Source organism: Chiloscyllium plagiosum, chromosome 5 (genome assembly GCF_004010195.1).
Source record: "Chiloscyllium plagiosum isolate BGI_BamShark_2017 chromosome 5, ASM401019v2, whole genome shotgun sequence".
NCBI lineage: Eukaryota > Metazoa > Chordata > Chondrichthyes > Orectolobiformes > Hemiscylliidae > Chiloscyllium > Chiloscyllium plagiosum.
Genome location: NC_057714.1, coordinates 80598791 through 80623678, shown reverse-complemented (window position 1 = coordinate 80623678; position 24888 = coordinate 80598791). Strand labels below are relative to the sequence as shown.

The 24888-nt window shown below is 39.7% G+C and overlaps 1 protein-coding gene across 4 annotated transcripts in view; it reads right to left on the bottom strand.

Moving 5' to 3' along the window:
* Nucleotides 1-24888, bottom strand: part of LOC122550039 (sickle tail protein-like) — a 710262-nt gene that overhangs the window by 157464 nt on the left and 527910 nt on the right. For all 4 annotated transcript variants that reach the window (XM_043690462.1, XM_043690463.1, XM_043690464.1 and 1 more), the window contains one exon: nucleotides 23128-23326. In XM_043690462.1, the coding sequence (XP_043546397.1) occupies nucleotides 23128-23326 (199 nt within the window). The remainder of the gene's footprint in view (nucleotides 1-23127; nucleotides 23327-24888) is intronic.

The window sequence follows — 24888 nt, the reverse complement described above, 5'->3', positions numbered from 1 at the left end:
GTTACCCCTGGTTCTAGACGCACCCACCATCAGGAACATTTGCCCTGCATCTACCCTAACCAGTCGTGCTAGAATTTTCTAAGTCTCGATGAGATCCCCCCTCAAGCATCTTGGTACATGTGACAATAAATTCAATTTAATTCAATACAAAACTCCAGAAGAAACAAACCTAATCTTGTCAATCTCTCCTCATATGTCAGTCCCGCCATGCCCAGAATTAGCCTGGTAAACCTTTAATGCACTCCCTCCAGAACAAGAGCATCCTTTCTTAGAAAAGGAGACCAAAATTGCACATAATATTCCAGGTGTGGCCTCACCAATGCCCCGAATACCTCAACAACACATCGCTGCTCCTGTACAGAACCTCTCGTAACGAAGGCGAACATATCATCTGCTGCACCTGCATGTTTACCCTCAGCGATTGGTACACAAGGACACCCAGGTCCTGCTGCACACTCCCCTCTCCCAATTTACAGCTATTCCGGTGGTAATCTGCCTCTTGTTTTTGCTCCCAAAGTGAATAACCTCACATTTATTAAAACTTACACTGCATCTGCCATTGGTTTGCCCACACACCCAATCTGTCCAGACCATGCTGAAGCATCTGCGCATCCTCATCACAATTCACCCTCCCACCCAACTTGGTATCATCTACAAACTTTGAGGTTACATTTTGTTCCCTCATCCAAATCATCAATATATATTGTGAATAGCTGGAGTCCCAGCACCAATCTCTGTGGCACCCTTCTAGTTACTGCCCACCAATTTGAAAAGGACCCAGTAATTCTTACTCAGTTTCCTCTCTGCCAACCAGTTTCCTACCCTTCTCACTTGCCCCAATCCCATGTGCTTCAGTCTTGCACAATAATCTCTTAGAATTCTCTTTATGTCCCTTGTAAACCTCCTGCCCCTTAAGTTTATGCCTCTGGAGCATAGTGCTCGTGCTCTGAACACTGACCTGCAATACCTGGGTTCAAGTCCCATTTGCTCTAGACATGTCTAATGACATTGCTGATCAGTTTGATGAGAAAATATCTCTCATATACTATCTTAACCTGTTCTGCTACCTTGGAGGAACTAGTGGACATGCTTACCAAGGTCTCTCCTAGGTGCTTCCTGATCTCACATGTATTTCCTTGCCTTGTTTGTCCTTCCAAGAACATCAGATTGAATTCCAATTTCTACTCATCAGTCCATCTGATCAGATGGCTAGATCCTGCTGCGTAATTTAAGACTAACATCCTCCACTCTCCACTAATTTTCAGATCATCCATGAACCTACTGTGACAGGCTCCCAGTCACAAAAACAGCCTCAACCATCACCCTCTGCTTCCTCAGTCAATTCTGGATCCAATCAGCTGGATTTCCTTGGATCACATGGGCTCTTACCTTCACTATCTTATTTCCATGTGGGACTTCAACAAAAGCCTTGCTGAAGTCCAAGTAGACTACATTAGATGTGTTGCCCTCATCTGTACACCTGGTCACCTTTTCAAAAAATTCAAATAACTTGGTCAGATAGGAATTCCCCTAAGCAAAACCAGCCAATACCCCATCCACCCCTTCCCATGACTACCACCTGCCCCAGTCTGACAGAGCCAACAGTAGCTGCATTGATCTATTCAGTCACCTATGGGCTCACACAGAGTGGAAGGGAGTCATCCTCTTCTGCGAGGAACCACTGATGGTTTGTGATTGGTAAGGAGATGAAGTGTTATGGGACGAGGCAGCAAAATAGGATCGAGAAATATATCAACCATGGTCAAAACGGTGGAGCAGACTCAATTGGCCGAATGGCCTAATTCTGCTCCTTTTTTTTTAAATATAGTCTACCTATGCCCTCTGGTTCCACACACAATACTATGGTGATCCTAAATGGGCCCTACTCAAAAACTAGCTGAAAATGTGTTGCTGGAAAAGCGCAGCAGGTCAGGCAGCATCCAGGGAACAGGAGAATCGACGTTTCGGGCATAAGCGCTTCTTCAGCCCGAAACGTCGATTCTCCTGTTCCCTGGATGCTACCTGAACTGTTGCGCTTTTCCAGCAACACATTTTCAGCTCTGATCTCCAGCATCTGCAGACCTCACTTTCGCCTACTCTATAACTAATCTAGTTATCCTCTTATTCTTAATGTTCTTCAAAATTAATTAGGATTTTCTTTTATTTTACCTTCCATTATTCTGTCATTCCCCCTTTTTGCTCTTCTGATTTCCTTTTTACATTTTCTCTTGCACATTCTATATTACTCAAGGGCTTCTGCTGTTTGCAGCCCTCAGTATCTGCTATAAACCTTCCTTTTCATCTTTATCCAATCCTGTATATCCCTTGATATCCAGGGGTCACTGGATTTGCTGGACCCACCTCCTTTTTATTCATTGGACCATGTTGACCCTATCTCCTTATTTCCTTCTGGACTGTGTCCTACTGTTCTGACACAGACTTACCCAAAAGTATCTGCTCCTAGTCCACTGTGGCCAAATCACACCTTATCTTATTAAAATCAGCCTTCACCCAGTTTAGAACTGTAATTGCAGGCCCATCCTGGTCTTTCTCCATGGTAATCTTAAATCTAACAGAGTTATGATCACTGTCTGCAAAATGCTTCCAGATTGATACTTCAACCACTTGCCTGGTTACATTATCTAAAATTACCATGACTTTGTTGGACCTTATTTAAAAAGGCTCTCCTGGATGCATTTTAAGCATTCTGGTCCCTCAATCTTTCACCCTGTGACTACCCCAGCTAATGTCAAAGTTGAATTCCCTTACTACCTTATTACTTGTACACTTCTCAGAAATTTGTTTGCAGATCTGCACATCTCTCTCTCTCAGACTGCTAGGGAGCCTATATACACTGGATCAGTGGTGCTGGAAGAGCACAGCAATTCAGGCAGCATCCGACGAGCAGCAAAATCGACGTTTCGGGCAAAAGCCCTTCATCAGGAATAAAGGCAGAGAGCCTGAAGCGTGGAGAGATAAGCTAGAGGAGGGTAGGGGTGGGGAGAAAGTAGCACAGAGTACAATAGGTGAGTGGGGGAGGAGATGAAGGTGATAGGTCAGGGAGGAGAGGATGGAGTGGATAGGTGGAAAAGGAGCTAGGCAGGTCAGACAAGTCAAGGGGACAGTGCGGAGCTTGAAGTTTGAAACTAGGATGAGGTGGGGGAAGGGGAAATGAGGAAGCTGTTGAAGTCCACATTGATGCCCTGGGGTTGAAGTGTTCCGAGGCAGAAGATGAGGCGTTCTTCCTCCAGGCCTATATACACTCCCAACAATGTAACTGCTCCATTTTAGATCAGGTTCTACCCATATGGTTTCATTTGAGAAGCTTTTGAGAAGTTACCCCTCCTCACTGCTGTGATCAATTCCCTGATCAATATCGACATACCCTCTACTTTGAACTCCTTCCCTGTCATACCTGACAATCCTTTATCCTGGAATATTGTGCAGCCAATTCCGCCCCTCTCTCAACCAGGTCTCAGAGATAGCAATTACATCATACCAGCATGTTTTAATTAGTGTCTCATTTGCCTTTAAAACAAATGCAGCAAACCTTTTATTAACTGACACTTACAGAACCAGAAGTGTGCCATTTGATCAAATAATAAATCAAATCAGTCCATATAATCAATGGAAAGCACACACTACATAATAGAAATGTAATGCAGAGCGTACATACACTGATATACTTTACTTACAGAATAAATTACTTAAATAACAATGCAACTTTGCGTTAAATACTTACCAGCAGAGAGCTTTCTTACTTGCACCCTCAACTGACTACTCAGACATCACGGAGTCTGCGATAATACAGTAAACCTCAGGTATTTCAGATATAATGTTTGTCAGTTTGAAGGATAATGACATGGATGCGAACATTGGTGGAATGATTAGTAAATCCACATTATAGGAAGGACATGGAAGTTTTGGAAAGGGTTCAGAGGAGATTTACTAGGATGTTGCCTGGTATGGACGGAAGGACTTTTGAGGAAAGGCCGAGGTACTTTAGGCTGTGTGCTTAAGAGAGGACTTTGAGACGTGACTTAATTGATACAGAAACAGAGGGTTAGATAATTGAGACAGAAACAATCAGAGGGTTAGATAGACAGTGAGAGCCTTTTTGCCATGGATGGTGATGGCTAGCATGAAGGGACGTAGCTTTAAATTGAGGGATGGCAGATATAGGACAGATGTCAGAGGTAGTTTCGTTACTCAAAAGGGGTGAGCAACAGTCATAGACCCCCCAATTTTAGGGCATTTAAATGCTCATATGGATGAAAATGAAATAGTGCAGTTGAGATTGGCTTCAGTTTGGTTCCACAGGCAACATGGAGGGCCGAAGGGCCTGTACTGCGCTGTAACGTTCTATGTTGTTTGTAGATGACACCAAAGTTGGTAGTATAGGGGGATAGCAAAGAAAGTTACCTCAAGAGTACAATGAGGCCTTGATCAGATGGGCAAGTGGACTGAGGAGTGGCAGATGGAGTCCAAGGCATAGGTTTAAGGTGAGAGGGGAAAAGATTTAAAATGGATGTAAGGGGCAACATTTTCATGCAGAGGTTGGTGTGTATGGAATGAGCTGCCAGAGGAAGTGGAGGCTGGTACAATTGCTACATTTAAAAAGCATCTCAATAGGTATATGTTTAGGAAGTGTTTAGATGAATATGGGCCAAGTGCTGTGAAAACGGGAATAGATTAACTTAGGATATTGGATCGGCATGAATGAGTTGGACTGAAGGGTCTGTTTCCATGTTGTATATCTGAGTCTATGAATGTAAGATTTGGTAAGACAAATCAGGGTAGGACTTATATACTTAATGGTAGGGTCCTGGGGATTGTTGCTGAACAAAAGGACTTTAGTTCCTTGAAAGTATAGTTGCAGGTAGATAGGATAGTGAAGGCAGCATTTGGTAAGCTTGCCTTTATTGGTCAGTGCACTGGAGTATAAGAGTTGGGATGTCATATTACATCTGTACACGACATCAGTTAGGCCACTTTTGGAATACTGCGTGCAATTCTGGTCTCCCTATGATAGAAAGGATGTTGGGAAACTCAAAATGGTTCAGAAAAGACTTACAAGGATGTTGCCAGGGTTGGAGGATTTGAGCTATAGGAAGAGGTTGAGTAGCTAGGGCTGTTTTCCCTGGATATCAGAGGCTGAAGGGTAATCTTGCTGAAGTTAATGAAATCATGAGGGGCTTGGATAGGGTAAATAACCAAAGTCTTTCACCCCAGGTAGTTTCAAAACTAGAGGGCATAATCTTAAGGTGGGAGGGAAAAGATTTAAAAGGGACCTAAAGGGCAACATCTTCACACAGACAGTGGTGCATGTATGGAATGAGCTCCCGGGGTGGTGGTAGAGGCTGGTATAACAACATTTAAAAAGCATCTGGATGGGTATATGAATATTTTACTCAAATATTTACAATTTTGCCTGCATTAAGTGACACTACATTTCAGATAATAGCTTGATTGACTGCAGACCATTTTAGGAATGCCCCAAAAGATAAGAAATAGCATGTTTGACTTATTTTCCTACTTTTAGGATTGAAGATAATCCTCCCCAAAACCTGGTTAAGAGTCCACAATCATCCCTAACAGCAGAAAAATAAATCCCAAGTCAGCCAGTTTACAGATGTTTCCATAGTTGTTGGTGGTTTTGACATATTAGGTACCATGACTCAGTGTGCAAAACAGTGATGACCAGCACAATTCCTCAAGTTGCCCAGACAACAGTGTAAAAGTTTACTCTAATAAGCTCATTAGCAAATATGATCTCTGCCCCATTTCAGTCTCCTGACTTGAGAAGAAATATTCCAGCTGCAATCTCATGTTACCAGATCTTAAAGATATTTAGATGTGAACATTATTCTTAATTGTTTTGTAAATTAGTACAAAGTATCTGGGCTAGATTTGACACCATTTATATTTAGCACACCTTTGTTCAGGTAATGCAACTATTTATACAAATTCTAATCCACTTTACTGATTACACCATCCCATCCCCTTCCCTCACCATGATCCCAAACCAAACATTTGGGTTGATTTTCCCTCAATCTCTTGTTTCTGTATTTCCCCAATACTCTCAATCTCACTATGCTACTGGACCTTGAACTGAGGTTCGAATCCTATATCGTCTCCATCACTCAGTTCTGTTTACCAAACAAACCATTAACGTTTTAAGAAATTTGAACTTCTACTGAAGAGCTGAAAGGACAACTCAAATTTCACATTAAAAGATGTCTACCATAAAAAAAAGCAAACTTAAGGCAACATTAGCTTAACATTGCAGTAAGCAACTTGCATTCTAAATTACAGAAACTATCCTATTTTTAACATTGAAACGGACCAAAAATCTGCTGCTGCAGTTATTCTTTACTTTCCTGCAAATCATAGTCTAATGTCCTGGAAAGCAAATCTTAACTCTTCAGGTATTTTTCCCCAATTCCTTAATCAGCCTGGCAACTCTTAAATCCAAAGCTGGCTATCAGTGCAAGAAAATGCTAAGATTCCTCCAAGTAGCTAAAGCTAGACAGATTTTCCAGTCTTTTAAATCTTCATAAACTTGGCCACTTCAATCTGAGCATGCACTTCTATCCACATGGTAAACCATAAAGACTGGCTGGCTCACTCACTCTTCCCTAAAACCTGGAATACTGATTTGTCAATGAAATTCAGTGATATCCTCTCAGAAGACTATGCAGTCCAATAGTATCTTACGTATGCCTAGTTCTAGATTCTCCAAGAGAAAACATATTCCCCACATTCACCTGGTCAAGTCCCCTCAGGATCCTTCTGTTTCAATTAAGTCATCTTCGACTCTATGCTCCAGGGGACTCAGGCCTGCCTGTCTGGTATTTCCTCATCCCAGGTAATAGTCTAGTAAATCTTCTGAATAGCTTCCAACACTTGTAAGGACTGTGCCCTGTACTGCACGATACTCTAGATGCAGTCTTACATTGCCCTGTATACCAACATCGACGAACTGACCACCTATCAAAGGCTGTGATGGCCTGGGCACATCATCCGCTTGATGAACACGAGACTCCCCAAGCTGGTGCTCTACTCCCAACTTCAAAATGGCATGTGAGCCCCAGATGGACAGAGGAAGTGCTTCAGTGATACCCTCAAGGTCTCACTGACAAAGTGCAGCATGCCCAGTGACACCTAGAAATCACTGGTCCAAGACCATCCAAAAAGTAGAGGAGCAGCATCTGGGAAGGTATGGAGGATCTCAAGACATGCTGTTGACAAAAAGTGGAAGCCAGGTGTAAATAACAGAAGGGGTACACAGCCACTCCAATGCTCTACCCACCCCTTCCCAACACCACCTGCCCCAAATGTAACAGAGCCTACAGAAGCTGCATCGATCTGTATAGCTACCGGTGGCCTTATCCTGAATTGAGAGAGTCATCGCCAATGGGAGGGGACTGCCAATGACAACTGATTGTATAACTGAAGCATAACTCCCCATCCTTGCACTAACTCCCCTCACAATAAAAAAAATCAGTTAGTTTTACTGATTATTTTCTATACTTGCATACAAGCCTATTAGAACACTTACACCCCTCTGCATTTCAGACCTCTGCAACCTCTCAACATTTAGATAATAGGCATCTTTATTATTCTTCATTCCAAAATAAATGATTTCCCATTTTTCTACACTGATCTCCATTTGCCAGATCTGTGTCTATCCAACCTATTGTTAAGACCTTTATTTTTATTTTTGGTTTGGAACTGTGAGCTGCAGTTGAAAATTGAACTTTTAACTTTGAGCAGCAACTTGCATTAAAAACAGAGCAAACCCCCAAACTGATGTTTGTTTATGAGAACTGGCCTGGAAAGATAATTGCAGGTTAATTACTGTCCAAAGAACACGACAAGTGTTTTGGCTCAGACATTCCAGACTCAGAGCTGGCAATGATTGGTCAATCAAGGTCAGGTTGGTGCTGGCCAGCCAATTACACAACATTAGTAGAAGTGAGGAAAAAGAAAAGTGAACCAGTTCTGACTGCGATTTTGAAGCCATGAATGTGCCTTACAAAAGCTTCTGGATAGTTCTGCTGTGTTTTGCTCTTTATTTGGTTTTCACTGCAGTTGTCTACTCGTTAGTTGTTTGAATAAGAAAGTACCCCTCTAAGCAGTGGTGAATAATCCTGGAAAGCTACAGTTTTGCATGAATTGACTTTGGAATTCAATCATAACCTAGAGTTTGAAACAAAACTACAGGAGAAACTCAGGTCTGGCAGCATCTGCAGAGAGAAAGCACAGTTAAGTTTTTGAGTTCAGTGACCCTTCTTCAGAACTCTAAGGGTGACTGGACTTGAAATATCAACTCTGTCAGATGCATTGAGGTTCCCCACCAGTTTCTGGTTCTGTTACAGATCTTCAACATCTACTGTTCTTTATTCTACTTTAACACCTAGAGTGATTTACTGCAGAATTTGGATAGCATGTCATCAGAAAGCAGGTTAGTACACTTCCTCTAGTGAATGCTTCTAAAAATTATTTACTATTTCAATTAATTGGTTTATTTAACTTATCCAAGTATTTTCACCTGCTTGCAGGAAGCAAAGAACAACTGCTTCATTACTTCACATTTATAATGTCTTTGATTTGTTGGTTAAAAGTCACAGTTTACAGAAACTGGTGAAGGGAAATAAACTGGCTTCCTTCAGGGTCGCAAAGAATTAATGGAGCTTTTCCTTTTCAGAGGTCTGGTGGCTTCTGCACAAACATTTATACTCACAAATGATTCAACTGTCTGGGAGGCAGAAGGCTTTTATGTTTGATAAGTGGTCACCATAACACAGATTAATCAGCTACATCTTGCCTGCCAAATCTTACTTTGTATACATCTGCTAACTTCAGCACCATCTGCAGTCCTTCCCCCAGAACTGCAGCAAGCAAAGGTCTGAACAGCATTTAAAAGTTAGTTTTTAAAAAGCAAGTCCATCAACAGTCCTTGGTTTTCAAAACAATTCTTTTCCCATTTCAATTCACAATCAAAAATAGAGAATATACAAAGTAATGGTCTTCACGGCCTTTAATTTAAAAAAAAAATCTGTCTAATAGTGACCATGTAACTAGGTTAATTGTTGTAAATACCCATTTGATTTGCTAGTATCCTTCGGGGAAGGAAATGTACTATCCTTACCTGGTCTGGTCTGCATGCAACTCCAGACCCAATACTAAAATCCCTCTGAAATAGCCCAAACAAGCCACTGAGTTCAAGGGGCAATTAGAGAAAGGCAATGAATGCAGATCCTGTCATAAATAGCCAAACCCATGAAGAAATATTGAGAAAAAAAAAACTGATCGCCCTGGACTGACAACTTGATTCTCCTGTTAGGAGCAAACTGCTTTTCTTATAAATTCAACTTTGGATATTTCTGACTGAAGACAAAAGCTAATCCAATGGCCTCTGAGCTGTTGTAAACTTAGTATTCATTTTCCTTCTATTAGCACCATCGTATCCGGTCAGACATCTGACTGAAGTCACATGCCTTACTAGAAATGACATATTTAGGTCACTGTTCTAAATGACTGACCCTTTTAAAAACAAAACAAAAATCACCTTCACAGTTGACCAAAACCTATCTGCTCATTTTTAACATCCAAATTATATACAAAATAAAGTTTTTATAGTTACTTCTACACTCAGCTATTCCAATGCTGGCTGACCGCCCACACATCACCTTCACACTTAAAATCATTCAAAACTCTGCTCCTAGTATTTTAACACACTGCAAGTCCTGTTTCCTTGTGGCTTTAGCGGTCTTCATTTAAAAATTCTTATTCTTATTTTCAAATCCCTCCATGACATCGCTTGTTGCAATCTCTGCATTCACATCCAAACTCAATATTCACCAAGGTATCTGCACTCTTCACTGTAACCCTGTGTGCATTTCCAGTGTAACTGCTCCACTAATGGTATCCATTCTGTTAGTTGCCCATGAGCTAAGCTCTGGAATTCCATATCTACTTTACTTTGTCTCATTTAAGATACTTACAACTAGCTTCTTGACCAAGCAACCAATATCATACAGCTCAGGTGATGTCATGTTTTGTTTTACAATGCTCCTGAAAGGCATCATGGGATGTTTTATTACATTAAAAAAATGCTAACAATAACAACAGTGACTTGAATAATATCCAGGATCTTCTTGATACTTGTATCCTTACAAACCAGTTCAAACAGATTCCTATTATAGAGTGAGAGATGTACAGCATGGAAACTGACCCTTTGGTCCAACCAGTCCCTGCCGACCAGATATCCCAACCCAACCTAGTCCCACCTGCCAGCACCCAGCCCATATCCCTCCAAACTCTTCCTATTCATATACCCATCCAAATGCCTCCAAAATGTTGCAATTGTACCAGCCTCCACCACTTCCTCTGGCAGCTCATTCAATATACTTACCACCCTCTGCGTGAAAAAGTTGCTCCTTAGGTCTCTTTTATATCTTTCCCCTCTCACCCTAAACCTATGCCCTCTCTAGTTCTGGACTCCCCCACCCCAAGGAAAAGACTTTGTTTATTTATCTTATCTATGCCCCTCATAATTTTGTAAACCTCTATAAGGTCACCCCTCACCCTCCGATGCTCCAGGGAAAACAGCACCAGTCTGTTCAGCCTCTCCCTGTAGCTCAGATCCTCCAACCCTGGCAACATCCTTGTAAATCTTTTCTGAACCCTTTCAAGTTTCACAACATCTTTCCGAAATGAAGGAGACCAGAATTGCACGCAATAGTCCAACAATGGCCTAACCAATGTCCTGTACAGCCGCAACATGACCTCCCAACTCCTGTACTCAATACTCTGACCAATAAAGGAAAGCATACCAAACGCCTTCTTCACTATCCTATCTACCTGCGACTCCACTTTCAAGGAGCTCCGAACCTGCACTCCAAGGTCTCTTTGTTCAGGAACACTGCCCAGGATCTTACCATTAAGTGTATAAGTCCTGCTAAGATTTGCTTTCCCAAAATGCAGCACCTCACATTTATCTGAATTAAACTCCATCTGTCACTTCTCAGCCCTTCTTTTGAGCTGTCGTTCCTTTTCCAATTTAATTGTGCCATTCATCTGAAGAATTCTTGTATAGTTTACATGTATTTTTCTTGCCTATCTTTTCATCTTGTATGTTCATTAGTGTGGTTTATAGAAACGTTTTACTTTTTAACCAAGTATTTCCTAGTTTGTTACTTTTACTTCTTCCCTCAAGAATTCTATTTTGTTTACAATCAGCCTCACCATCAAATCCTTTCATTTCACTCTATCTCAGTCTGAAGAAAATGTCAATCAAACCTACTTATTCATATTGGCAATTAAAAAAATTAATGGAATAGATCCACTAGCCTGGGTTCACATTGGAGCAGGCAAAACAAACCCTTTCAGTCCAGTAGCAAACGCTATCCAAAGAACTATACTGCACATCAGATCTGATTGTGGATAGTTTCAGAGACAATTTAAATCTTTGCTCATCAGCTTGGCCATAGTATACTTATATGGAGATCAAATCAAGTGTTAAGGCTTACTGAAATTAGAGTACTTGCCAATTTACCCAGGCCAAAAATTCAGGTACTTTCCAATTTACACAGGCCCAAAACAGAATATAGCAACTCCAAATTCCTCATCGTGTGATAACCTCACAGCACAACTGGTTATGTGCAAGCACGAAATCTCCAATACACATTCTAAGGATAATATATCCCAATGTACCTGGCTCAGAGTATGAAACTCAGTTATTCCTCACAGTTTGATTATAATTATTTTACTCAACATCACAGGCAACAGATTATTTCTCATCTGTAATGAGAAGCCTTGGCTTCAGTTCAATTTCAGAAGAGTCATAGTGTTCAAAGAGATGATATTCAAGGTAAAGGACATCAAATCTGTTCAAATACGTCTATGCTTTTGAAATCCAGATATTTTCACATAAATAATGTAGAAATATTTAGGACTTTGTCATCTAAAAAGTTGACAAAATACTTTTAAGCTGTGAATATCTGACAGGATTCTAAACATTCAAATTATGATTAAAACAACCATTATTTTGCAGAATGCATAGCTAGGTGTCCAGTGATTAGAATCTGTTTCATATTGGGTTGAGTAATGCTGTGTCATTTCATAACAAATAGACAGCCTTCTGATTATCTTCCTATATGTTGTTCATAACATTCATAACTTACTTTAAAAACCTTAGTGGACAGTATTGGATTTCACAATTTTTTATATTAAAGTAGCAAAAATTAATCTCAATTTTCCTTTCTGGGTGCTCATGACTTAAACTAAGCTCAATTATGCAAGGAGATAAAAAGAGGAAAAGGGTTTCCTACGGAGGAAAATTAATTAATTCTTAATTTTGGTCAAGTACATATCAGAATAGATTTTGGTGTTTGTCTCTAATTTAAACTACTTATGTCAACGATAGATGTTAAAAAGCAGATATTACATGTCACTGCAAATAGAACTCCTGTCTACAAAGTGGGAGACAGAAATCAGTAAGCTACAGGATGGTTCCTCTAACATTAGTCACAGGAAAATGCTGGAATCTATTCTTAAGGATGTTAAAGGAGGGGTGCTTATTGAAACAAAATCAGGCAGAGTCAACATGGTTTTGTGAAAGGGAAACGGAGCTTGGCAAATTTATTAAGAGCACTTTGAAGTAGTTACAAGCAAAATGTAAAAATGGTGTACTTGAAGGCATTTGACTAGATGCCACACCAAACGTTACTAAACAGAAGAGCTTGTGGTATAGAGGATAACATGTTACCATGGAAAGAAGATTGACTCTTGTTTCTTGTTAGCTAACCAGAGTGTTAATTTGAGTCAGAATAAGTTGGCAAGATGTAATAAGTAGAATGCCACAGGCATCAGGGGATTCAACAATTTACAATCAATATCAACAGCATGGATAGGATAAATAGACAAATTCTTTTCCCTGGGGTTGAGGAGTCCAGAACTAGAGGGCATTGATTTAGGGTGAGGGGGGAAAAAAGATATAAAAGAGACCTAAGCGGCAACGTTTTCACACAGAGGGTGAAATGTGCATGGAATGAGCTGCCAGAGGAGGTGATGGAGGCTGGTACAATTGCAACATTTAAAAGGCAGCTGGATGGATATATGAATATGAAGGGCTTGGAGGAATACGGGCCAGGTGCTGGCAGGTGGGACTAGATTGGGTTGGGATATCTGGTCAGCATGGACAAGTTGGACCGAAGGGTCTGCTTCCATGCTGTACATCTCTATGACCCTATAACTTTGCTGACTGAGTGGCAACTAAACTGGCTGACGACAAAGTAGAAAAGTAAGTTATGAAGAGGACATCAGAAGTCTACAAGGTGAGTTAGAAAGATTGAGTGAGTGAGCAAAGATTTGATAGTGAAGTAATATATGGGAAATGTGAACTTGCTCTCACTTTGGCAGGAAGAATAGAAAAGAAAAATTAAAATTGGAGATACTGCAGAACTGAGGTGCAAAGGAATCTGGATATCCTGGAGCATGAATCAGAAAAAGTGAGCATGCAGATGCGGCAAGTGATTTGGAAAGCGGCTATTTATTACAAGGACAATTGGATACAAAAGTAGGATGCTGTACAGGGCAATGAAAACACAACTTGAATAAAGTATACAATTTTGTTGCCTTATTTAAGAAAGGATATTTTTGCATTTGAAGCAGTGTGGAGAAGGTCCATTCCTGTTATGTGGGAAATGTTGAGCAGGTTGTGCTTCTATCCAGTGGAGCTCAGAAGAATGAGAAGTGATTTTATTGAAACGCACAAAATCCTGATGAGACTTCACATGGTAGATGCTGAAAGAATAATTTCCTATCTGGGTTTCCAGAACTAAGGGGGACAGTTTAAAAATAAGCAGAATCTCATTTAATACTGAGATGAGAATTTGTTTTTGAGGAAGCAGAAACTAGAAATTCTTTTTCCAGTGATTAGTGGAAGGGCAGAGGATCGTTGAATATTTTAAGACAGCAGTAGATAGATTTCCTAGTTAGTAGATTCTAGATTAGAGTGGTGCTGGAAAAGCACAGCAGTTCAGGCAGCATCCAAGGAACAGGGAAATCGACATTTCAGGCAAAAGCCCTTCATCAGGGCTAGATTTCCTAGTTAGTCAAAAATACAAGGATATTGGAGGTAGGCAAGAAAGTGAAGGTGAGATTATCAGACCAACCATGACCTTGTCAAATAGCACAGTAATCTTGAAGGGCCAAATGATGAATTCTTGCCATTAACGTGTACATGTGAGTGTACAGATTATGTATTAAAACACAGAATGAATTTCCCAACCAGCCAGTTCAAATTCTCCAACATACTTTCTGAAAAAAACTGCAATCCATGATTTTCATTGTGAGCATGCATTTCTGTATCTATGGAGTTAACCCTGTAAATTAGAAATACAGAGCAGATTAGAGGACACAATATGCATCAGAAGAGGTTCACTTAGTTGTCAAGAACATGGAGTTGGACATCCAAAACTTTGTTACAACTTGTGCAGCTTCTAGAGCTTGGCAATATCATGGTGAGAAGCTGAAGGATTTGCAAATAGGCAACAGGAAATGAATGAAACAAGAAACTATGAAAATAATTCGAGCAATTGAGAAGGATTGGATAAAGGTTGGAAAAATGGCTGCACCCGAACAAAGAGTCTCAAGGCTTAGCAATGCCTCCCGAAATTAGGAGGTAGTCTTTTGGTTTTGTTACATTTTGCTGGGAATCTTGGAATTTGGCAAGACTGCAGCGCAGACAGTTTGTCAATACTGTGAACACAGAAAAGTGAGGTAAGTATTCCATGGGATCCAGCAGTAGTGATGGCCTAGTGGTTTTATTGCTGGACTGTTAAATCCAGAGACCCAGCTAATATTCTAGGGATCCAGGTTTGAATTCTACCAAGACAAATGGTGGAACCTGAATTCAGTAAAAATCTGGAATTAAGAGCCCAATGATGACCATGAATCCATTGTCAATTTTTAGAGGTTCACTAATGTCTATTAGAAAAGGAAACTGCCATTCTTACCTGGTCTGGGGTGCCTGTGACACCAGACCCACAGCAATTTGGTTAACACTTAACTAGCCTCTGGGCCAATAGGGATGGGCAATAAATGCTGGCCTAGCCAGTGATCCCCTCATCACGTGAATGATTAAAGGAAAAGATCTAGGAGCTTTGTAGGGGAATGAAGAGGAACAATTTCAAAATTTGACTTTTTTTTGTGAAAAATTGTATAAATAAATTATTTTGAAAGACACCACTAGGAATGGGGGACCAGAGTATGGGATCACGGACAGCTTTCATAAAATACATACACAACTCTAGCTCAAGCTATTCTTAAATCAGAAATGTTTCCTCAAAAAAATTTCTCAATTTCATCCTTGAGACAGTTTCTATCAAGTGCTGCAGAATGAAAGGGGAAAAGAGAGAGATGACCAACTTCAGTGAAGGAATTTGTTTTGCAAGTTGTATTCCCTTTAGCAAGAGAACTTAATTAAGCTTAACAAACTTAGAAACAATCAGACATCAAGCAAAAGAAACAATCTGAGAACCAAACAGAAAATATATTCATATATTTTATAGTAGTTTCTTTGAAATCACTTTACAGTTTTCCATTTTACTGGGAGGTCCAGGGACTCAAATGCAAAATTGTACTTAATAAAGTCCAGATTTTCTTTTTGAAAGGCTGATGCCTGAAGCTGAAAACTTAGGAGGATACTAAAAATAAATGAAAGAATTCCACATTTAAATATGACAATGTTGTTGCGAAGAAATGTTTAATATGCAGTAATTAAGTATTACTTTGGACATTTTAAAGAATTTAACTGCTGAGGGGAAAACAATGAAGACAAAAGGCAGTTGTGCGCGCAATATGGTTCTTTCCTTTTAGATTCTCCTAATTGGCCATTTAGATCTGATTATTTTCAGCTCTTAAATGGTTTCTCAATGGCAATTTTTTAAAGGCAGTTCTCACATTTACAAACCTCCTCTACCACTAATTGATTGGTGCTTTATTTTGAGCTGTGGGTAGAATAGCACAATAGAGAAATTGAAGAAAACAACAAACTGTGCACTATATGCAAGTCTTCAAATTGCATCAATTAACCTACCATGGAATTACACTAGGAGTCATGGAACAAATTTGACCTTCAAAACAATCAGAGTAAGAGATTAATTGGACAATGACAAGCATATGAATTTTAGAGATGATGATTTGAAGGTTGCAGCATAAGGAAGAGTACCCTTTGAAGGATTTTGTGGTGCAGTGGTAGTGCCCCTACCTCGGGTTCTGCTTCAGACACGTGTAATAACATCTCTGAACAGTCTAACTAGGTAATATCACCTAAGCCTTGAAGTCACTACTAATTGTCCTAGATTTTTAAACTCCTTTTATACAAAGAGTTGATTTTACTTATTGTACTATAGGACAAGTCTAAACAGGTAGTTTCCATTATAATAGAACAAACAACTGTACATGCCAGAGATCGGAAAACAAAAAAATAGAAATTGCTGGAGAAACTCAGAAGATCTAGCAGTGTCTGTGGACAGAAAACAGAATTAATAGAGTCCTTCTTCAGAATCTAGAAGCAACTAAAAAAAATGGTGTTAAAGGAGAAATAAGTGGAGACGGGGCGAGAACAAATGGTAGCCAGATAAATGGATTGTTGATAGTCAACCTGGGAAGAAGAGAAACTAGATAGATGATAATGGGGTGTATGAGTAATTGAAAATGGGTTGGGTACTTTGAAAGCAACCCATTCATGATGGGACCTAGGGTCATGGGTATAAGTAATAGACAATGAAGGGGGGGGGGCGTTCATGCTCTAAAATTGTTAAACTCAATGTTGAATCTTGAAGGCTGTAAGGTCACTAAGCAAAGGATTACATGTTGGTCTTCCAGCTGCTCAGAAATACAATGAGAACATGCAAATATTACAGTTGCATCATCAAATACCTCAAGGTTCCCTCATGAAAAAAAGATCTGATTAGAACTTGTGCTCAGCCTGGTAAGGAAACAGGACATAAAGGCAATTGAAATGTAAAAAATTAAACAAAAAGTCAAGGGGACAGACATATAAACTAGTGAAAGGTAAAAATTGCTTGATATCACAATATTCTTCTTTATTCAGCATGACTAGCATACGCAACATGCATCCAACTGCAGTGATGTAGCTTTGATAATACACCAAAGACCACAGGACTTTCATAAATAAATGAATTTACTTGGGCCAAATAGATATCCTTTTCTGTAACTTAATTAACAAAAATAATTGAACACTTTGATGTATGTTGAAAGTCATTAAATAATTCACTGCATTATTTTTCCCATTTATTTCAAAAGCCATCATGTACCAGAAGGTACTCAGAAGGATATCAGTAAATTCAAGTCATCTGTGACAAAAGTTGATAGAATTTTATAAAAATGGGTAATACAAACAATGGTTTGTTTAGTAGCAATGTTTTGTGCTACTCTAAATGAATCATTTCACCAAAGAAAGCAAGACACAGTTATGCCTGCCAAAGCTGAAGAAATTCTAGGTGATGAATGATCAGACAAAATGATGAACAAGTCAATCCCAAATTGAAGCCCTATGAATTCTGAAGTAAAAGAGAAGGGAATAGCATTGGCAGGTGAGTGTGTGGCAAGGGACAGCAGAGGTAAACAACAGTGATTGATTTTGTGGCAATGGAAGAGGTGAGGGAATAATTGAGTAGTTGAAGTGTTGTTTTAAAAGGGTGGAAGATCAGAAGAGAATGAGAATGAGAATGTCTGGGGAGGTAGGGAAGAGCAAGCGAGGAGTAAGAATTTATAAAAAACCAAATGAATGCAGTTTATAACCTCCCCCACAGGTAGGTTTTCTCATGCATCAGGAACAAACCTCTAAGTAGGAACATACGATCACAAGTTTTCCATTGTTCATATTTAAAGAGTTCAGGAAGTGGGACAAAGTACATAGGAATAGCTCAAGGCTATAATCAATTCCTCTTCCCTCTTGAAGGCAAGGGTGTGAGGACATTTTAAGAGCTATGGCTGGTCTTAATTTACCAAGTTTGATCAACAACTTGGCACATGGGAACCAAAGGTCACGTAACACACTGCTGTGTGTCACATAGTTCTGGGTTTTATCAATTCATAAAAGTAACTAATTTGCATATTTTTATTTTGCACTCCACTTTGTCACACAGCAAAAATCAGTACTAAATGGAACAGAACAGAATACTCTCAGAAAAAATTCCTATAGTCACGGATACACTTGACCTGTAGAATTCAATAACTCAAAATGGTATATTTCCTTAACTTAGCAATTGAGGAATACAAAATTTCAAATCTTTTGTCATGTTTGTTAATTCTTCCTTTATATAGCTTTTTAATAGGAGAAAACAGATGGCAGCGCACTTTCAATAAGATACCCAAGAAGCCACTGAAAGTATTTAGAATTATCTGATCATGAGCTTGGGTGTGTTGGTGTTCAAATAGACACACCTGAACAAGAAAAGTTTGCTGAAAGCATCCAATGTATTTTACATGGAATCATAGAATTAGAAGGACATTCATGTCTGTATGAGCTCCTGGAAGTACTACCCAGCTAGTTCCATTCTCCAGTCTTATATGTGGTCCTCTTAATCCAATACTTTCAAATATATATCCAGCTGTCTTCTGAAACCGCCTATGGAATCCACCTCCACCACTCTCCCATGTAGTGAAGTCGCCCGTAGCTCTCTTGCTGAATCTTGAAATTGTGACGTCTATTTACTGGCATTGAGTGGCATCAGAACTGTCAAAACTGTTCATAATTGTGAACATCTCAATAGGTCCCCTCTTAATCTTCTCCACTCCAAGGAAAATAAGCTCCATTTCTCTAATCTTTCCTTGTATCTAAAATCCCACATTCCTGGCATCATTCTAGTAAGTTTCCTTTGCATTCTGCCCAGGTGGCATGGTGGTTCAGTGGTTAGCACTGCTGGCTCAGTGCCAGGGACACAGGTTCTATTTCAGCCTCAGGTGACTGTGTGGAGTTTGCACATTCTCAGTGTCTGCATGGGTTTCCTCCGGGTGCTCACGTTTCCTCCCACAATCCAAATCTATGCAGGTTAGATGAAATGACCATGCTAAATTGCCCACAGTGTTCAGGAATGTGTAGGTTAGGTGCATTAGTCAAGGGTACTGTAGAGTAATGGGGAAGGGGTTTAGGTGGGATACTCTTCAAAAGTGTCGGTGTAGACTTGCTGGGCCGAAGGGCGCGTTTCCACACTGTAGGGATTCTATACGTTCCTATTTAATGTAGGGATTCTTTAAGGCCTTTAATGTTCTTCCTTAAATAAGATACTGAGAACTGAACGCAATACTCCAAATGTGATGTGACCAATGACTTGTAGGGGTGTGGCCTCACATCCTAGCTTTTATACTCTCTACCCTATTTATAAACCCAAGGATCTTACAAGCTTTCTTAACAACCGTTTCCATTTGCCTGAGCACTTTCAGAGAATTATGTACATGAACCCCACGGTCCCTCTGCTCCTGTACTCCCCTCAATTTTGTACAATTGAGCCTGTACTTTTAATCAAAATGCATTATCCCACATTTCTCTGCATTGAAATTCATCTGCCAGGTGTCTGCCCATTTGGACAATTTGTCTAAGTCCCTCTGAAGGTGCTCAGCATCAGACTCACAATTCACTATTCTCCCTTGCTTAGTATCATATGCAAACTCAGGGATCTTAACCCTCAATACCAATCCGATTAGATTCCCTACAGTGTGGAAACAGACCCTTTGGCCCAACCAGTCCACACTGACCCATTTCCCTCTGACTAATGCACCGAACACTATGGCCAATTTACCTGACCTGCACATCTTTGGACTGTGGGAAGAAACCAGAGCACCCGGAGGAAACCCACACAGACATGAGGAGAATGTGTCTGTGTGGAGTTTGCACAATCACCCAAGGCTGGAATCAAACCTGGAACCCTGGCACTGTGCCACCGTGCCTCCCCACTTATAGAAAAATGCTGTAAACATTGGCTTCAGCACATTTCCAACCAGTGAGATTTTATGGATATCCCTATTCATTATACCACTACCTCTGAAAACCTCTAAAATATTAAGATGTTCAAAAATGATTTCCATTAGATGGAAAAATATTTATAACCTGCTGAGACTGTAACATTAACACCATATGAATGGTTTATTAGCAAGAGCACACTTCATGTACACAACTTAGTCTGTGCTAAACTAAAAATCCTATACTTCAGCTGAAATTTCTACTGTTTGCCCAGATTCCAGGACCATCTGGAAGTGATGTTTGAAAGGGTTCCTACTTAAAACAAACTGTTGAATCAGATGAATATAAGGAGGCTTAGAGTGTTAAAGTATGTACTCTAGGGTGAATCTCGAGTTTCTGACTTCCGTTTGTTTACATGGGGTTTTATTTGTTTACTCTGCAATTCACAAGCATTCAAAGCTATATTTATGTGAGGTTTGGTCTCTCACCCTTATGTCTAAATACATGCAGTGACTTGGACATGATGGTGGTCAGAGTGTATTTACATCTTAATGGAACTTTTACAAAAACAATTTGTATTGACAGAGCACTCCGTACATCTTTACAAAGCAGTGAATAAGATGCAAAGAAAAGAAATTTCCCCTTAGCTCCATTCTGCTAAGTAAAACAAAAGCTTAGCAATCTTTTGAATAGTGTTTCTGTGCAAGGTACAAACACCAGTGGTTGAGCAAACTTACAGGTCATACACACAGGAATGATTATGGTATTGAGAGGGGGCAGGAAAATCGTAGTGATGCAGCAAAGCTTTTTATTAAAAAAGTGAAACGGAAGGTTTTGATAGTGAATTAGTAGTGGCATGCATTAAAGTCCTGGTGGCAATGCTGAAGAGATTGAACTCAAATGTGGCTAACTATTGAAAGAAGAAAGTTCTGTTCACAAAAGCTGTCAGAGATGCCCGAGATTCTGCAACATGTGCAAGTTTCAGATAAGATGACAAGGTCAGGTGATTGGTTAATCAAGAGCCAAATACAAGCAAACAGGAGCCACTGGGATATCTTCAGTCGGGCTACCCTGAACTGAAAACATCTTTACCTTCACCTGTAAATTCTGGACAGCTGTCCTCAAAATAGGCACCTAAAATTCTATAAACCCCTGTGCTGAACAATTGCAAATAGTAAAGGGAAGGAAGAGCACCCAAGACAGAGAGGGATGGAGGCGGAAGGAATGGGTAAAGGTCATCTTGGGAGAATGAATAGCTGCTCATGGGGACCGTTAGTACCTGACAATGAGTTGGTTATCACAGCAGCCCGTGTGATGCCCTCACTGCATAAAAGGTTTGAGGTAAGGACATGGGAGAAGGTGCTCAGGCCCTAAAATTAGGGAACTCTATATTGAATGTATCAAAGTGGCATGCCACACATTGATTGGTGCTAGGTCCCCTGCTTTTTGCCATTTATATTAGTGGTTTGGATCGGAATATAGGATGTACAATTAGTATGCTTACAGATGACACCAAAATTGGCAGTGTAGTGGACAGTGAAGGAGGTTACCTCAGAGTAAAACTTAGAAGGGAAAATGGTCAAGGATTGACAGAAGGAGTTTAATTTAGATAAACACGAGGTGCATGTTGGTATGGCAAATCAAATGAGCCGCCAAAGGAAGTGGAGGAGGCTGGTACAATTACAACATTTTAAAAAACATCTGGATGGCTACATGAATGGAAGGGTTTAGAGGGGCATGAGCCAAATGGTACTCGACTAATTTAGGATATCTGGTCACCATGAAGGAGTTGGACCAAAGGATCTATGACTCAGTCATGAAGCCCTTAGGGTCCCCAAGCGGAAAGTGTGATGCTGTTCTTCCAGCTTGCACTGGCTTTGCTGAAGCACTGCAGCAAGACCAAGTCAGAAATATTGGCAGGGAACAGGAAGCTCAGGGTCATTTTTGCTGACAGAACATAGACTGACCACTTTGCAGAGCACCTATGTTTTGTTTCCCCAATGTAGAGGAGGCTACATTGTAAGCTGCGAATATAGAAGGTTAGATTGAATAAAGTGCAGGTAAATCATTGCTTCATCGGAAAGATGTGCCTGGGGCATTGGATAGCAAGGAGTGAGCAAGTAAATGGGACATGAAGATGAAGTCAAATATTTAAGCACTTTATTTTTATTCTTTTATACCTGAAAATGGTGCCAGATTGTGGTGACAGAACACTCTTCTGTTTTATCTCCCTTGTCAAATGTGACAATTAATCATTCATTGATCCCCAACATTTTTAGGATGCTATTCTTGTACTCCTTTGTGAAGTCAGAACCAAAATATGTATTTAAACTTGTCTGCATCACTTTTCTCCCCCATTATAACTTCCCTAGTTCCTGACAGCAAGGTACCTGAATTGCGACTAGAGGTAGTACAGAGATATTGTCAATTTCAAAGACTAGGAAGATTTGTTTAATTCAATTGTTTACTGAGGGTCCTATGCAAACATAATTTGTGTTTTCATAGGAATTCCAAAGTTTGGGACATTTATATTGACAATGTTTAAAAAATGGAAAATTATTGCCTCACCAAGACTTCATGGTAAAGCTGATTAAAGGCCTAGTTAAACGGATTCCAAATGTAAACCATTGCAAACAAATCCCAGAAACTTCACATTCAGCCTCAAATTGTTACGTTTTCAAGCTATGCCAAAATCAGTTGATTCCAGTTTAGTGTCTTGAAACTACAGGATCCACAAAAGGTTAACACTTCACCAAAGAAAAGGCACTTTGCAGCTTAATACAGTAGGGGGATACTTTGTCACAGTTAAATGCAAATAGATTTTGGCATTAATTCTTTAAATTATGCTATGACAGCTTTGGAAACTTCAACTGAAATTTCTAAAAATAGGTGAGACTAGTTTGATCAAAATAAATTCCTACTTGTGTATCGAAAGATTTCATATATATAGGAAAACTTCAATAATGATAAGCAAGACAACCGAATCCAAGCGACATAATAAAAATGCTTTTCCTAACATTCAGATGCCACTTTCATGGTCTGAATAGCATACTTCAAAAGATTGCAGCATGTCTGGATGTGTATGTTGTATCCTCTGCAAACAAAAACATTTGACACCATTTGCTTACCTTAAATCAGATAGTTCATAGAAGACATTTCTTGCCTCATCCTTAATATATACAGCTACATTTTGAGATTCCAACATTTTCATTGTGAGCTGCTTAGGGAAGGCACGTACGAAGAGTGCATGAACTGTATCCATAGTTGTGATTTCATTTGGCATTGCAAACTGTGTCACTTCATCTCCGTATTGAAGATACAGCACACCTAAAGACCAAAAAAAGGTATTAATCATGTAGATGGAGTCAAAAATAGGTACATTGTAATTGTTCAATTCCAGTACTGTTACAAGTGAACAGCAGTAAAAAAATAAATATTTCACACACTGGATGGTTCAGCCGTGGAGCTTAAAACACTGAACTGCACGAAAAGAAAAAGATCCTAAATTCCAATTTGTAACCTATTTTTTCTCAGCCACAGTTTACATTTGAATTTCAATAGTTGGCTTTAATTTCCTTTAATAAAGTGAGGGAAGAGTGGAGAGAATGGTCTCTGAAGAATCCGGTTTTCAGTAGCTGTCCAATTAGCATGTGGACAGGGGACTGTGCTTATCTAAAATGCTACATGCATTCAATATGATCTGGCAGATAGCAGCTGTCACATCTTAGATATCACAAATGCAAGTGTGGCTAAGATACATGCTGTAAATCCAAAGACTATTTTAATTTTCTTCTGACAACTTTTATACAAGAAACCCTTGAGTGAAACACAAGATGCTGGAAATACTTAGCAAGTCTAGCAGCATCTGTGAAAAAGAGTTAACATTTCAGATTGACTGTTGCATGAAATACAGAAAGTAAAATACATATTTATGAGATAACTGAAGCAGTCCATTCTGATACATAATGTGCACTGTGTGGACCATCAAGCAGTTCAGTCAGACTGCTCTGCCATGCAGTCTCTTGATGGAGATGCAAGTATCTTATTAACTATTGCTTATGACATAAGCAAGCCTAAAAGTTTGTGCAAACTACTTTCATTTATCAAAAAGAGTTTCTTCTGCAGAGGAGAAATGATCCATCCTCCACATTGACATCGAATAGCTCCCTATACTGAAACATAGGAAGAATGATAGGTGGCAGCCAAGTATAAACCATCCGTGCTTTAGAATTATAGAATCCTTACAATATGGAAGCTGGCCATTTGACCACACTGACCTTCCAAACAGCATCCCAGCCAGACCCACCACTACCCTATTCCTGTAACCCTGCATTTCCTATGGCTAATTCACTAACCTACATGACCCTGGACACTATGGACAGTTTAGCATAGCCAATCCACCTAACCTGCACATCTCTGAACTGTGGGAGGAATCCCATGCAGACAGGCGAAAATGCAAGCTCAACACTGATAGTTCACAGAGGCTGGAACGAAACTTGTGACCCTGGCGCAGAAAGGCAAAAGTACTAACCACTGAAAGCAAGTATCACACAGAATAAGTCTCGGAACCGGTCTGACCTGAAACCATATGATATTCTGATAAAAAGTTATCAACTTGTTTATCTTGCATTCACTGTGTGCTTATAAATTCCTGATTGAATTGTTTTGAACTAGTAAACTGGTTTAGTTGCTATTAAAACCAAGTGATTGCACAATTTTCTTCTGCATCATCTAATGATTAACATAGATTTTTTTATTCTGTAATTCTACACCCAATCTGACAATGCAGCAAAGGAGCTGTGTGGAGAAGGGCAGAATAGTTCTGCATCTTGAAGGAGCCAGATCTAAAATCTAAGTATCCTCAGAGTTTCTAACTCTAATCCAATTGC